The sequence below is a fragment of the Crocodylus siamensis genome, chromosome 12, assembly GCF_052110815.1.
Source record: "Crocodylus siamensis isolate JL-2025a chromosome 12, ASM5211081v1, whole genome shotgun sequence".
Classification (NCBI taxonomy): Eukaryota; Metazoa; Chordata; order Crocodylia; family Crocodylidae; genus Crocodylus; species Crocodylus siamensis.
In genome coordinates this window covers 8039041-8054318 of record NC_143406.1, presented here as the reverse complement: position 1 = coordinate 8054318, position 15278 = coordinate 8039041, and the positions used below count along the sequence as shown (strand labels likewise).

General features: G+C 55.4%; 1 protein-coding gene across 3 annotated transcripts in view; it reads left to right on the top strand.

Annotated features, from left to right (window-relative positions):
* AGRN (agrin) overlaps window positions 1–11698 on the top strand; it is a 169918-nt gene extending 158220 nt beyond the window's left edge. For all 3 annotated transcript variants that reach the window (XM_090023205.1, XM_090023206.1, XM_090023207.1), the window contains 6 exons: window positions 1203–1319; window positions 1424–1613; window positions 2027–2114; window positions 7116–7340; window positions 8027–8130; window positions 10034–11698. In XM_090023205.1, the coding sequence (XP_089879331.1) occupies window positions 1203–1319; window positions 1424–1613; window positions 2027–2114; window positions 7116–7340; window positions 8027–8130; window positions 10034–10191 (882 nt within the window). In that variant the 3' untranslated portion in view covers window positions 10192–11698. The remainder of the gene's footprint in view (window positions 1–1202; window positions 1320–1423; window positions 1614–2026; window positions 2115–7115; window positions 7341–8026; window positions 8131–10033) is intronic.
* Window positions 11699–15278: the final 3580 nt, after the last annotated feature.

The window sequence follows — 15278 nt, the reverse complement described above, 5'->3', positions numbered from 1 at the left end:
CCAGATCTCTCTGCCTCCAATTCACAACCCCCTTCTCTCTGAACTGAAGGAGAATCTCCCTTAATTTATTTCCTGTATGGGGTCTATGAAACACATTCAGTTCCAATTTGGGGCAGTCTAGGGCAACACTGGCGTGTAAAAAAGATCCAGATTGTATTTATTTGGAGTCTTGGGGGCTGCGCTTCGGTGAGGGTGTCAGCCTGGCACCTTCCCCAAAAAATCCCTGCTCTGGTTTCCTGCCGGCATGTGAGAACTTCACGGCCCGGGTCAGGGCTGCCCGGCTCCTTGAAGAAGACCCCTTGTCCCCACAGCCTTTCACGCTGCAGCCCATAATCTGATCCAGTGACAGCACATATGACGGCTCTTTAGGCCTCTCATGTCAATCCCAAGCTCAGCTCCCCAGCTGGAGTGATCATCACGCAGCATCCCCAAGGCCTGAGTAGCCCTGATGGCCCAGAGGGAGATTTCTAGCCCTGGACGGACGTGATGTGGAGCGATGGACGGGTGCCCTGGTTTTTTCTTGACACGTGCCTGGTTTGCTCCAGGGCCCGACTGGCAGCCCTGAAAGCTGCCTGGGCTGGGGCAGTTGTGCTGCCCCTGGGGAAGGGCACGAGGCGTCTTGAGGGAACATAGGGGGTGGTTTCTAGTCTCAGCTCGGCCACTGCAGGACCGTGGGCAAGCCGCAATCCCCCAGTGCCTGGGGATCCCTTATGTGAAAGTGCAGAGGATGGTTCTCCCACGGTGGGAGACTGAATCTGTTCCTGAAGCTGTGGCCACAAGAAGCCAACCTGACCTGGAGGAAGGTGAGATCGGTGGCGGGGAGCCGTGCTAGTAGCTGCAGCACTTCAGCGTGGCCAGTAGAGGGTGAGAGCAGTGCATGGGAGAGGGGGAAGCCCTAGGGAGAAGGGACACCCCCTTCCTGGAGCACCTCCCCTTTGGGCATCTGCCTCGGGATTCGGTCCCTGCCTTCAAGGGAGCACAGACACCGCTGGCATCCACTGGGCAGGCAGGGAGGTGATGTCCCGCTCCTCCTCTCCACTGCGAAGGCCCCCAGACCACACAGTGCAGGTGTCGCGAGCAGAGTCCCCCCTGGTGGCGCCCAGCCTGGACAGACCGCGGGGCTGGGCTTGGGGCTGTGCCCCCGTCTCCTCCGTGTCCCAGCCCTGGGCTCCTCTCTCACTCACCCGCCTCTCCCTCGCCAGGTGCCTCACGCCTTCCTGAACCTGAAGGAGCCCCTGTATGTTGGGGGCGCGCCCGATTTCAGCAAACTGGCTCGCGCCGCGGCCATCTCCACCAGCTTCGGTGGCGCCCTGCAGAGGGTAAGGCCACGAGAGCCCCACGGTGCACCTCTCTGGGGGCCACGTACCGCCATCACCTGGAAGCGATACGTCCCACTCACCCTTTTCTCCCCTGCCCCCTTCAGATCTCCATTAAGGGGATCCCTGTCCTGAAGAAGGAGAACATCCGCAGCGCCATCGAGATCTCCACCTTCCACTCCCACCCCTGCACCCAGAAGCCCAACCCCTGCCAGAACGGGGGCAAGTGCAACCCCCGGCTGGAGAGCTACGAGTGCGCCTGCCAGAGGGGCTTCTCCGGTGCCCACTGCGAGGAAGGTGAGGCCAGCACGGCTGCGGTGGGGGGTGAGCCTGGGGGTGGCATTGCAGTGCTCCCTGGTGGCAATGGCTGGGCCACTGCTGCACCACACAGCTTAGCAGGCAGTCCACCATTTCTCCAGGGTGAGCACATTATATTCTGCCTCAGGTCACTTACTTTGGCCTCGAAGCCAAGGGGTTTTCAAAGATTTGGGTTGTAAGGATGTCACCTGGTCGCAGATCCCTTGAGAGGCACCTGAGCTGAAGCAAACCATGCTGGCTACATGCTTGGGGTTCAGATTGCTAACAGACCCTAAGAGCAGGCAGTTTGGACACATGCTTGCAAGCCACCGGGAGCCTTTCACGTGGCACTGATTCACCGCTGACCTCTGGGATTAACCTCACTGCATGTTCATTCTCCTCCTCGCCCCAAGTGATCATCGAGAAGGCAGCCGGGGACTCCGAGGCCATTGCCTTTGATGGCAGGACCTACATGGAATACCACAACGCCGTGACAAAGAGGTAACTCAGCTCCTGAGCTGAACTGAACCAGGAGGATAAACCAGGGGCCAGGTGTTAGCGGGTGGCAAACTTGTAGGTCAAAGGAAAGTCGCATTGCAGCTGGACGGCAGAGCTGGAGTTTCACCCCTTTCCTTTTCCACCTCGGGCTCTTCCAGAATACCTGGCCGATTAAACCCCAGGTGTGTGGGCTCCTATAGTAGAGTACGAGTGCCGTGTTTTCCAAGCAAGCCTAGTCTGATTTGGAAGTGGGTTAAACTAGACTGGGCAGAATGCACTGCTATTCTATTATTGGTGCATCCACACCTGGCGTTACTCTGGATTAGCTATTCTGCTTTCAGTTCACGGCCCACTTTATTGCAGCAGAGCTTCTAGGCGTAGAAAAGCCCTTTGACGTGTCAGAGAAGAACATCTCACCAGTTTGTCTGCTCAGCCCAGCTGGCAGCTGCTGTCCAGACATCTGGTGCCCACATGCCTCCTGAGCTGGGAGGAATCTGCTCTCTCGAGCTGCTGTCCTGACCAGAGTCATCCCGACTTGCTGTAGGGCATTGCCTGGTGGCAGCAATGGCAGTATTTGCATTGTGGTGTGGCAACCATGTGTTGCTGCATCCAGGATTATTTTGGGTGGAAGGCCAGAGGGGCGGAGAGAGAGAGCATGTTGAGGATGAGTTTGCCGAGTCCTAAGATGGAAGAGCTAAGCGGTGTGGGAGGCAGGCATTTCAGGACCTGCTGTATAAAACTCCCCTTCCCCGAGAGACCTCAGCAGCACTGCCACTCTTCTCCCAGGTGCCCACTCCTGGCCTCTCTGGGCTCACCCGTTTCTGTCTGTCTTGGTCTCTAGTCATTGTCTGTCTCCCCCCACCTCTGTCTGTCTCCCTCTCAGGTAAGGCAGGACTCAGGTGCAGAGTCTGGATCCAGACCAGAACCACCCCCATGGTCCTGGGGTTTGGGGCCCCGAGTTAAGACTCAGCCCAAGGTCTGCTGTGCCGGCTCCCCTAAGCCAAACCTGACCTCGCATTGGCAGGCCCCGTAGGAGCCTGAATTGGCTGCCCCAGGCTGCTGGGTAGGGAGTGCATTCCCATTTCGGAAACATGCACTGGCCAAATTTGCATCTCAGTTCGGACGCTGAGCCCAGCAAAGAGGTAGGGGTGAGGTGAAGGCACCATCTGGTCCGATGGCTCACTGGGGGCATCCCTGGGGCAGAATGGGCCCCAGTGGTCTCAGAGCAGTGGCTGAAGGAGGCAGGCTGGGCCCCAGTCCCTTCCCGTCTCTCCTCTAGCATGGCCTGGCCCTCTGCTCCCAGCCATCTCGATACAGTCCTCCAGCAACAGGACCCACCCGTGGCAGAGCTCCCTGGCCGCAGGGGGGAAACCTTTCCTGATTCCAGCACAGCCTTCAGGGCTTGCTCTCCTAGGCTCAGTGAAGGCTAATACAGATTGTGGTTCAGCATGCATTGGCATGCCCTTGCTCCTGCCACTTTCCCACCCCTTAGCAGCCCCAGGCCCTTCCCAGACCACAGCCGACTTCCTACCCTTCCCTCAGCATCCAGGCCCCAGCGCAGGGGCATTTCTGCACCTCTGGAACAAGGCGAACGATGGCGCTCAGCCCTCCCCTTCCTCTCCCACCCTGGTTCCTCACCGCTGTCTCTGGAGAGATGTTGTTTGTCACTTTTTCGCTGCCCGTCTGTCTCTTCTGAATGTCCTTGTTTCTTTGTTTTCAAGCCAACTGACTAATGAGATCCCAGCGTAAGTAGAATCCCGCCCCCCCGACATTACCAGCCAGCCAATTCCACCACCCGACAGACTCCTCTGCATACCTGGGCATCACTCCCTCACCTCCGCTCCCTGCCACAGTACCCAAGGCTGGAGAGCGGGCAGTGCCCAGTGTCTGGGGGGTTCGTAGAACCAGGGAAGAGCAGGGCTTTGCAATGGGGCCGTTTCCATTTCACAGTCAGGGTCATGGGGCAGAGCGGGCTGCTGGGGTTCATGTAGGGGCTTTGGTCTCAGGGTCCAGGAGGGGCATCTTGGCCCCAAAAGAGGCATGGGGAGTTTTGGCACTGACTGTAGCAGGGCCTGGCTCCTATCTCAGCAACACCGACAAGTTAGTCTCATCCGTTCAGGTGGGGTTAGGGGAACAGGCAGGCAAGGGCTCAGGAGGGGTAGGGGAGAAAGGGACTGGGAGATCCCAGGCAAGTCCCTGTTTGGCAGCAATGAAGGGGTTAATCAGTGAGCAGCGAGAAGGCTGGGGGGACCCGAATCTGCTCCGCTTTGCACCACGGGAAGCTGGGGCGAATCCTGGGAGTTATCGGGGCATAAAGCAGGGAGATAGGAGCACAGAGCTGGGCCTGAGACCCCTCCGCCAGGAACCATGCCAGGCAGAGCAAGGTCTGGCAGAGGGAAAAGAGTCATCTCCAGAGCAAGCTTGGCACATGCCTGCCTTGATGAGATGCAGCGTGGGAAGCAGGGCAGTTGATATTGCCATAGTCTGTGCTCCATGTGTGTGTGTGTACGTGTGTGATGTGACCAGCCCCGTGCCTCCCATCCCATCCCATCCCATCCCATCCCATCCCCTCAGAGCCACAAGCCAGAGCAAGGGTTCGGAGGCTGCGAGCCTGCATGCACGCATGTCTGCCCCAAGGGAGGCAGCAGACAAAGCAGCCTGACTGATACTGCATGCTGGAAGCAGCATGGGAGGGCCTGGCTTACCCAGGCCTTTGGGGGGCACCCCCAGCACCCCGTTAGTAACACAGGGTGAGCCCTGCATACCTCGCTCACTGACTCTGCCATGCAGCTGAATGCAGAGTGAGCCCCTCTAAGCTGGTATGAGCCAAACACACTTCCAGGCAAGTGGAAAGCTGCTGCCCACTGCATCCTGCCGCCTGTTGGTCCCCAGCCTGCCTGGGGAGCTGCTCCACAGCTGTGCCAGGCAGTGCCCACTCAAGCTGTGCATGCCCCGACCTGTAGCTGAGTTGATCCCTTCTCCAGCTGGGACTTGGCAGCTGGCACAGCAGCAGACTTGCCCTGGCAAAGCTGCTCCTGAGAGCTGGCAGCTAGAAACCAGCTTCTGCAGCCTCCATGCACAAAGATCCAGGGTGCATGTCCCGGGTAATGCACCCGTTGACTACTCGACTCCCTTTCTGGTACCTGCTGGCCATGGCACACCTGAACAGAGCTGCCCATCGTATTGCAGGATCCGTAGTCCCAGAGACTGGCATCCTGCCTCAGTCCATGGCCCCTTTGCCAGCATGAAGCCCAGTTCTCCGGTGGCAGACACCTGCCCGTGGTGAAGTAGGCTGGGATCCACCAATCTATTTCATGTTGGCTGCTGAGGACCCTCCTGGATGGGGATTGGGGCTGGAGGCCAGGAGCTGTCAATGTCCTGTTGCCCTCCTGGCAGCACGTAGGTGGCCGAGCAAGTCCCAGCAGGCAAAAAAGGGAGCTGGGTCATTAGCAGAGGTCCCTGTAGTCCGTCTGTCCCCGTGATGGATCCCATCCCGGTGGAACCACGTTCCAGTTAAGGGCGAGAATCCAGGTATGAGTCCGCTAAGCAGCACCCTGCGAATTTACCCCTAAGCGGCACAATGCAAATTGACCCTCATTAGTGCCAGTCCCCTGGGACACCTGAGTTCCCACTTCCCTCCAGGGTAGCTGCCCGTTGCCTGTGCTGTGCTCAGTGCCCCTCAGGTCCATGTGGGCAGGGTCCGTGTATTCCTCTCGCGCTTATCGCATGCCTCCCCTTTCTTCCTGCTTCTAAGTCCCGAAGTGCTGGACTATCCCGCAGACCACAGGTGAGTCTCCGCCCGGCTTCTGCTCGTGTGCTCCCATGTGGCTGCCTCTCTGCTCGCGGGACGTGTGTCTTTGTGCTTGGCTTTTTATTTGGAAGGGACGATGTGAGGCTGAGCAAGCCCTGGCCTTTTAACAGTGACCTGCTCCGCACCCACGTGCTGAGCACACACCAGATACAGCAAGTGCCCGTGGGCGAGTGGGGTGGCGGTGGAGATTGGGGGTGGGGGGGGTGCCTTCTGGCACTAGAAATGCAGCGTCCCTTGAAAATAAAACGCTTCCTGTGGTGCTGTCTGTTTGTGTCTCGTTGTCTGTGTGCACACGTGTCAGTGGTGTGGGCAGGGTCTCGCCTCTGGTGGTCTCCTGGGAGAAAGGAGAAGGACTCTCTGCCCTCCTGGTGGCTTCGGCTTCAGCCCCAAGAGGAGATGGGTTTGGGGACAGCATCCTTCTGCCCTATCCTGAGAGTGGCTGAGATGCAGGGGCAGGGGGGCAGGGAGGTCCCTTTGGGTGTCCCCCCCGATGCTCTGCTTTCCAGGAGGAGGAGGAGGCCTCGGCTGCCTTGCTAGAGCCAAGCCAAGCGGGAGTGTTCAGCCCGGGGTCTCCGTTCCCAGACGGGGTTAGGCTGTGGGGCCAGGGCGTGGGTGCTGCTATGGAGAAGCTCCGTGTCTGCATCCGCCACCCCTTGGCGCCCTGTGAGAGGGGTGGGAAGGCAGCCTAGCTGCAGGGGGTTGCACTCCCTGCTCCAGCCCCCTGCAAGCTGGAGCTGCTCTTTGCTGAGATCCTGGTGCAGATGAGCCGTGCAGGGAAGGAGCCTGGCACGCTGGGGGAGACCAGACAGAGGGCAAACCCGCAGACTCCTCCTAGCCTGGCCCGCAGAGCTCCCTTTGTACCGAACCACCCCCTGTCTCAAAGCCTGCTTTACTTGCAGCACCATCCTTTTGCAGAATGGGGCCCTGTCCCCAGCCCCCTCCCCACTGTCCTCTGGGGCCTGTGGACCATTGGGCACACTAGCTGTGAACCCTGTTCTGCCCACGCCTCTCCGCTCCACAGCCCTGGGGAGGCAGGAGGGAACATGGCTGGGTCCCCAACCTGCATTGAAGGGCTAGCCCACCAGCCCTGCTGCTCCGAGGGTCTGCCTGCCCCGCTCCCCACTCAGGAGGCAGCTTCCTGCCCCCACTACACCCCTTCTAACTCTGGCCTACGTTCTCCCACCCCGATGCAGTGAGAAGGCCTTGCAATCCAACCACTTTGAACTGAGCATCAAGACGGAGGCCACCCAAGGCTTGATCCTGTGGAGCGGGAAGGGGCTGGAGCGCTCGGACTACATCGCCCTGGCCATCGTGAACGGCCACGTGCAAATGACCTACGACCTCGGCTCCAAGCCGGTCGTCCTGCGGTCCACCGTCCCGGTCAACACGAACCAGTGGGTTCATATCAAAGCTTACAGGTGAGGCAGCTCGAGAGGGGACCAGGCTGAACGGCCTCGCAGACACCTCAGTGCTTTCAAGACACAGGCTAGGGTCAAGTCTAGGGCATCTGAGTCACGGCCTTGGATCTGTGCCCCCTCCCCACCCACCCCCCCCAGTCCCTGAGGGTCACTGAGCCCTGCAGATAATAATAGAGGAGTGGCATTTGGGTAATGCAGCGTTGGAGAGCGTGTGCCTCGACTTGCCTGCCCCCGGTGCCAGGATATGTCAAAGGGGCAGGCCCCAGGAGGTGCTGACAGTCTGTGCCCTTTCTTTGGGCCGCCCAAGAGCTTGACATTCTGCTTGCGCTGGGCCCGCGCCGTCCCCCGCCTGGGTGGTTTTTATTTATCTTGGTGGAGCGGGGAGTGGTGAGCTCCTCGCGTGGCTGGGATGCCAGTGGTTTCTGCTGATGAGTCCAGAGGGAGCAGGAGGAAGCAGTGGCCGCTGGCATGGATCCCTGTGGTGTGTCAACGCCCAGAAGAGAGGCCAGGAGCAAGGTGCTTTAAGGTGGAGCAGGGCAGTGGGGGGCTGATGCTCATCGGCAGACCCCTTGGGCAACCTCTGTAGTTGGTGTTAAGCAGAGCTCTGCTCCAGGCCCATCCCGGGGCTCTTTGCTGGGTGCATTAATCTGCTCTGTTCTCCCTTCTTCTCTTTCTGCCGAGAACAGAGTGCAGAGAGAGGGCTCCTTGCAGGTGGGCAACGAAGCCCCCATCACTGGTTCGTCCCCGCTTGGAGCAACACAGCTAGACACGGACGGGGCCCTCTGGCTGGGTAAGTGGGACCTGGGAAGGAAAAAGGAACATCATGTCTCAGGGATTTACGTTCCCCCAAGGGACTGAGATATGCAATTCTCGCTTCTTTGCAAAGATAGCTCATGATAGTAATAAATCTCATGAGGTTCAATAAGGAGAAGTATAAAGCCCTGCATTTAGGATGGAACAAATGTCATGGACCAGTCCAGGCTGGGGACTGACTAGGTAAGCAGCAGCTCTGCAGAAAAGGACCCGGGGGCTTCAGAGGACGATAAGCTGAATATAAGCCAAGTGTGTCCGTGTTGCAAAGAAGGCTAATGGCATATTGGGCTGCATTAGTAGGAGTGTTGCCAGCAGATCGAGGGAAGTGATTATTCCCCTTTGTTTGGCAATGGTGAGGCCACATCTGGAGTACTGCGTCCAGTTTTGAGCCCTCCAGTACAGAAAGGATGTGGACACATTGGAGAGAGTCCAGTGGAGGGCAACAAAAATGGTGAGGGGGCTGGGGCTCATGACTGATGAGGAGAGGCCGATGGAACTGGGCTTATTTAGTTTGGAGAAGAGAAGACAGAGAGGGGATTTTAGCAGCCTTCAGCTACCTTGAGTAGGGTGCAAAGAGGATGGAGCTGGACTGTTCTAGGGGTGGCAGATGACAGAGCAAGGAGCAATGGGCTCAAGTTGCAGCAAGGTTAGATATTAGGAAAAACTCTCTCAGTAGGGGGGTAGTAAAGCACTGGAACAGGCTACCCAGAGACTGTGGGATCTCCATCCTTGGAGGTTTTTAAGACCCAGCTAGACAAAGCCTTGGATGATGTATTTGGGGCTGGTCCTGCTTGGAGCAGGGGGTTGGATTAGATGAGCTCCTGCAGTCCCTTCCAACCCTCATATTATCTAGTATGCACCTAGCAAGCCAGAAGTGCACCCAAGGGGCTCTCGGCTGCAGGCAGCGAAGGACAGTCTCAGAGAGCGCGCTGCCAGCCATGCATTGCTGCCAAGCACTCGACGAAGGGGCTTGGTTTCCTTTGCCAGCCGGCCTGTGCTTGTGCAGCAGTTGAAGCTGTATGTAGGGAGGCACCATGGTTTTGTGGGTAACACATGCCTCTGAAAGCAGAGCTCTGCCCTCGGCTTGATCACAACCTCCCAGGCAGCCCTGGCCAGGACCTCACCATGCCGGTGACCCTGTCTGGGTTAAAAAGACCCATGTGCCTCATTCAGGATCCAGGGCACCCGGGTGGTAGGGACCGCAGGAGGAGCTTGGCATCCCAGATGCCAGAAGCAGCCATGCCTGGAGCTCGGCAGTCCTGGTCACAGTGGCTTTTTCTGCAACAACCCAGGCAGAGAATCATCCAGGTTTCAAATACTGCCTTGTGAACTATTTCCCTCTTACCCGAGCCCGTGTCAGGATGCGTGTCCTTATGTTTCCTGCTGTGGGACATAAATGTGAGGGGTTTCTGGACTGGGAAAAAAGGTAGGACTCTGGGCACTTCTCACCCCTTTCCCAGAGGAGCATTTGAGCCCACAGTCCTCGAGGCATAGAGCTACGTGTCGTCTCATTAGCGTCAACAGGGCTATTGTGGGTGCGGAGATACGCGAGTGTGTTAACTTGGGCCTTCGCCTCCAGAAAGGTCTTAGTTTAATCAGACTCCTCCATCAAGTCTCCAGGACACAGAAACCCCAAAATGTGAGGACACTGACACTTGGAAACTCTCATGCAGCCATCGCATAACGCCATCCCGGTGACCAGCCTGCCTAAGGAGGGTCGCAGCCCTCGGTAGTCTAACCCGGCGCCGACAGGGCGAGATGGGGGGCAGAACGAGCATGGGGCTGGAAACCCCATGTCTGCGAAACAGGGCCGCTGCCTATCTAGACAGACCAGAGCCCCATCCTTTGCTCCCCGCTCTGACCTGTCCCGTCTCTTGCAGGGGGAATGGAGAAGCTCAACGTGGCTCACAAGCTGCCCAAAGCCTACAGCACCGGCTTCACCGGCTGCATACGGGACGTGATAGTCGACCGCCAAGAACTGCACCTGGTGGAGGACGCTTTAAACAAACCCACGATATTACACTGCTCGGCCAAATAGACCCCAGGGACCCTTCGTACCCCCTCCCCCCTCCTGCCTATTGCTGTAATTATTTTCTATTTTTGTAAACTTATTGCTTTTTATATTTTTTTGGGGGGGAGGTGGGGACCGAGGGGGGAAGAAACACTTTTCCCCGCCCCCCTTTTTTTTTTTTTCCGGTTATTTGTTTGGTTGCAGTGTATCCAGGCTGGTCGGACTGTGAGCAGCAGCAACAAAGAACAAGCCCTGAACCAAGTCTCTGAGAAGTGAGAAAGGAACACACACCCTGTAGCATCCCGCCTTGGAAATTTCCATTCGTGTTTTCTCAGTCATACTTGAAGCATTTTTTTTTTCTTTCTTATTTTATTGCTCTGGTGGTTGCCCCCCCACCCGCCCTTGAGGGGGAAAGGAAAGGATCCTGGTGCTGCTAAGACCCGTGGCCTTTGTGGAGACACAGCTTTCCTCTTCCACGCCATGTCCACACCGCTGCATCCCTCAGCCCTGGCTTGACGGAGGAGCTGTCTCCTAAGCGGGGCGATTGAGTGGTTTTTCAGGCCGACATTCCCCAGGCCTCTTCCCCGCTCCATATTCACCCCATTTTTTTCTCCATAACTGTGCATAGGGATTGCAAGTGCATCTTTCCTCCGGTCGGGGCTGGAGGCGAGACCCGAACCAGCTCCCAGTGGGCTGGGGAGCCAGGGTTGTCTCACCTCGCATCTCCTTGTCGACTCGCCAGTGCGAAGATGATTTTTTTTTTTTTTGTTATTAATTTGGCCGAGAAAGAGGTGGCATCATCTTTATTTTTCGTGCTAAGCCCTCTCCTCCTCCTGGATACATGCAGAAGCAGCTGCAAAACCTATTTGCAGGCTTTATTTTTAGCCGGACGTGTCCCAGATCTGCCCACTTGGCTTTGCTGCTGTTTCCAAGAGCCTTGGTTGTTTACCAAAACTCATCCTCCCCTCAAGCCAGTGCAAAGGCCGCTGGATGTTTTGGGGTTCGGAGCCCCCGGCACCCTCCCCATCTCCCGGGAAGGTCAACCAGACCTGAAGGCACAGGACCGGGATTTGTTTTCATTTGGATCCATTGGAAGCACACTTCTGTGCCTCTCCCACCCCTTTTCCAGCCCCTGGAATGGCCTGCCCTCCATATACAGAGATGAGGTTTTGGACCAGCTGTCCTAAGGATTTCTGCTTCTGTGGTAGCACCATGAAAGCCATTGACTACATGGGTTTGGCAATGGCCAGCACAATTGCAGGCCCTGACTCTGCTCAGAGCCTCCCCGGCACTACGGGAATACAAACAGTAGCATCACTGGGGCAGGGCTGGAGCCTTGCCGTGCAGCCCGGAGACAAAGACGGAGGCAGGGTGGTTTGTGGGCTTTTCTTAAATGCTATTTTGTTCCCCTCCTCCCCCATTGCAAATCATTCCTTGTAAAAGCAAACTATGATGCAAATACTGTAACGCCACCTACAAACCCAGTGCGTGTGTGTGTGTGTGCAAGAGAGAGTCCATTAAATATATCCGTATATATGTTTGTATGCGAATGCTGATTCTCTTCTTAAGGAAAAAAAGGCCCTGATGCTAGAGTCCCTGCAAAGGATTGTCCACTTCCTTATCCATAGAAGGAACCAGCCAGTGCTTTCTAGTATCTTATATCCCCCTTTCCACCCAGAGCAAGGCAGTTGGCATGGCTTGATCACATGAAAAGCCCACGTTCTGCAGCTTGTGGCATTAAGGTGATGGGTCCTCCCTTTTACAAATTGACATTAGTAACCAGCTGCACCAAGTGGGACTGTTTCACAGCCAGTTTTTTGGCCTTGCCGCTGCCCCCCCCGCCCCAACTCCCACCAAAAGCTGTGAACTAAGTTGTGAGCCACAAAACCAAAATCACCTTCCTCAGGGCATGAGCTGAAGGCAGGTGGGATGGAGGGGAGCAGCATGCCGGTAAAACCACTGTTCTCTTTTGGAGTGAAGGTACGCGGGTTGTCCTGCTGCCACCAAACCCCGTGCCATCACAGATGCCTTGGACTAGTGGGTGTCAAAACCTTCCAGAGATGCCTTCTTCTGCATGGGGGTATCCATTTGCTGGGGGTGGGGGGAGGAGGGGGCTTTTTGATATCCCTTCTCGGTGTCTTCTGTTTCCATCTCTTTACTTTCCTAGATCTAGCTTAAAGAAATCAGATTTCCATCCCTGCTCAAAAGCCCTTCATGTCCTCGATGGAAATCCATGCCTGAGCAGTTGCTGTCCAGGGTGGTTAGTGACTTAGTTGGGTTCAGGCCCCCTGAGAGACAAGATGGAGACTCTGGTATGGTGTGCGTGTGTGTGCGCGTGCGTGCGTGCGTGGCGATACCACATTTTAAGTGGCTACTGTAAATATATTGTGGTTCCTGATGAAGAGTAATGTGCTCGTGTTGTAAAGCAGACTGACTACTGTACTTTATTCCCACGGTGTAGGTAGCCAGTGGCTAACAAGGACTGCGGGGGTTCAGGGTGGGAAGAAAGACAACCAAACCCCTCTCTCTCTCCGCCGGTAGTTTGAAACTTAGGTTCTAGCTGGACAGTGCAGGCTCATCAGTGGATCCCGAGGGCTGAAGATCCCCATGCAGGGGAGGCAGAAACATGCACAGAGAAAGCTGCTAAATTTCCCAGAACACCACTAAAATGAAGCCAAGGTTACTGCAAAAAAATAATAGTAATAATAATAATAATAAAAAAAGAAACAAAACAAAACACTGTCTGCTTTTGCTGGGGCTTGGAGATGCCTTAAAACAAAACATTGTGTCCTTGTTGTCAAGCATCTTGAACCAACGGCGCATTTGGGAGCGCATCCAAGGGGCCATGCACTTAACTGGGGCTTTATTTTTAACAGCATTTATAACTCATATGTACAAAGTGACATGGATGTTTGGGATTGGGTTGGGGGGGGGTTCCTGTTTTTTTAACTTTTTTTTTTTTTTTTTTGGCTATTTTTTAAATTTGTCTGTCCACGTGGCTTCATTTTTTTTAGGGTAACGTAATGATCATTGTGACCTGCTGTATGACTTCTGAAGGGCAATGCACAGTAGAGGAGCAGCATGATATAACCATTACTAACTTGTGTCTTTCGTCAATCACCATGAAATAAAGTTTGGAAACAATTAAACATGTTTAAAAGGGACCTGCTGCTGTTTCTCTCCGGGGCACAGGGCTGCCTTCTGCTTCCACGCGCCAGACCCGCCAGTGGGCGTACATTGGTGTAACACCACGGGGAGGGGGGGCTGTCCAAAATCCAAACCATTTCTTTGCTGTTCCTCTCCGAGGCAAAATGATCAATCGCGCCCCGTCCAGCCGAGCTCGCCGTATCCTGTTATCCCAATTTACCCTGCTCAGGAAACTCGCTCTGTATCCAGCCCCGCCTGCACCCAAAAGCCAAAGACTCAAACACTTACACTGCCCTGGGGACAGATGATCTCATGCTGAATTTTTCCACCTGCTCAACCACACCAATATTTTCCCTGCTTTCCACACCCCTTTCTATTGGCTGCCCTCAAACACTGTAGAGCGTCTTGCCTAATCTGGTTTGAGTCTCTCCACCCTGACTACTCAAATGCATCGCATCTTGAATGTGCTGGAAATGGTTCCCATGGAAAGGCATCCTCTAACCATGCCAGACCAAGATGCAGCCATGTGAGCCCTAGTGACAATGCCGGAAAAACGTATTGCCCTTTGCTTCCAGTCTATATGAGCATGGTGACCCCCACCTCATATAGACTGGATGGTCCAATTAAGGCATAACTCCCCTAGCAACATCTTTCTCTGTCCTGCCCTTGAAACCTGTAAGACCACCCTTAATTGGAAGCAAGTCTTTAGTTCTCATTCACTGGGCAGCTCACGAAAGCCGAGTGTGTTGCAGCCTTTGTGCCACGGTTTTGTGACGATGTTCCACCATGCGGGAAAGCCCTGGATGCTGCAACATAATTACTGGTAGCACAGGACGATTGCACAAAGGTAGCAGCTGTTAGCACCTTGGCTTTCATCCTCAGCGAGGCAAAGAGCCCTAGTGTGATGGGATAATTGCAAATGCCACGTGGCTAGCGGTTACTCACATCCTACCATGGTCGGTATGTGGGTGCCCTGTCTGCCAAGGATACCCGCTGCACCTCTTTGGAGTCATTTTAAGCCTGTTCTCAGATCTCTCTCACTATGTATAGAGAAGGTAGCAAGCGGAGATTTGAGTTCAAACAGAAGCTGATGATCTGTAGAACGAGGTGGAGTGAAAAAGCAAATCCATGTCCCGGCAGGACATGGAAGCAACTTGGTTTTGAAAGCTAAGGTCATTGATACCTGATGATGACGGACATTTGATTGGGGTCTAACGCATCCACATCAACTTGGGAGGAAGTGAGATATTCAATGGACAGCCAGATGCCTACAAATTCTAAGGGCAAACAATGGGGCTAGTGTTTTTTAAGCAACAGGTTACACAATTCACCGCTGGGGCACGTTTTGTTGCAGATCAGCCTCCTGGTGCAGGATTATGCAGCAACAGGCAAAAGCTCACAAAGCCGGTCCCCCTTTCCTGGGCGTTTCAGCCAGCTGCTGCAAAGCTCCAAGAGAAAAACCACCACCTTCTAGCCCAGAAAGCAAAGCAGGGCCCTACGCACTGGGCTTATTCTGTGGGCTGGCAAGGTGCCCATACTGCCTTTTTTCCTTCTTTTTTCTCCATCTGCCTGGCGGTGCCGGTGGCAGGCTGCAGTGGCCGAGAGGAGTGGATGCTAAGTCAGGAACCGCTTGACTAACAGGAAGGCAAACAAATTCACACTCCTTCCCGACTGCCCTGGAAACAAACCTGCACCGCCCCCGCCAGTGTTGTCCCCTGTGCCACCTTGGGTGAGGGGCATGTCTATTTTGAATGAGGCCTTCCCATCTTTGCGTTTACCATGGAGCTTGCCGTGGTTTCAGTAGTCCTTGTCTCTAGAGGTATCAGCTTGCTACGTAATCTCTCTTCCATTGCAGCATATTTAAATGTGGGGCTGAAAAGCTCTCACTCCTGCTCCTGCCCAACCCTATCCATATTTGCATTCCTGAGATCCTTGGCCTCAAAAGAAAGCAGCAGCCTGTAGGTGAA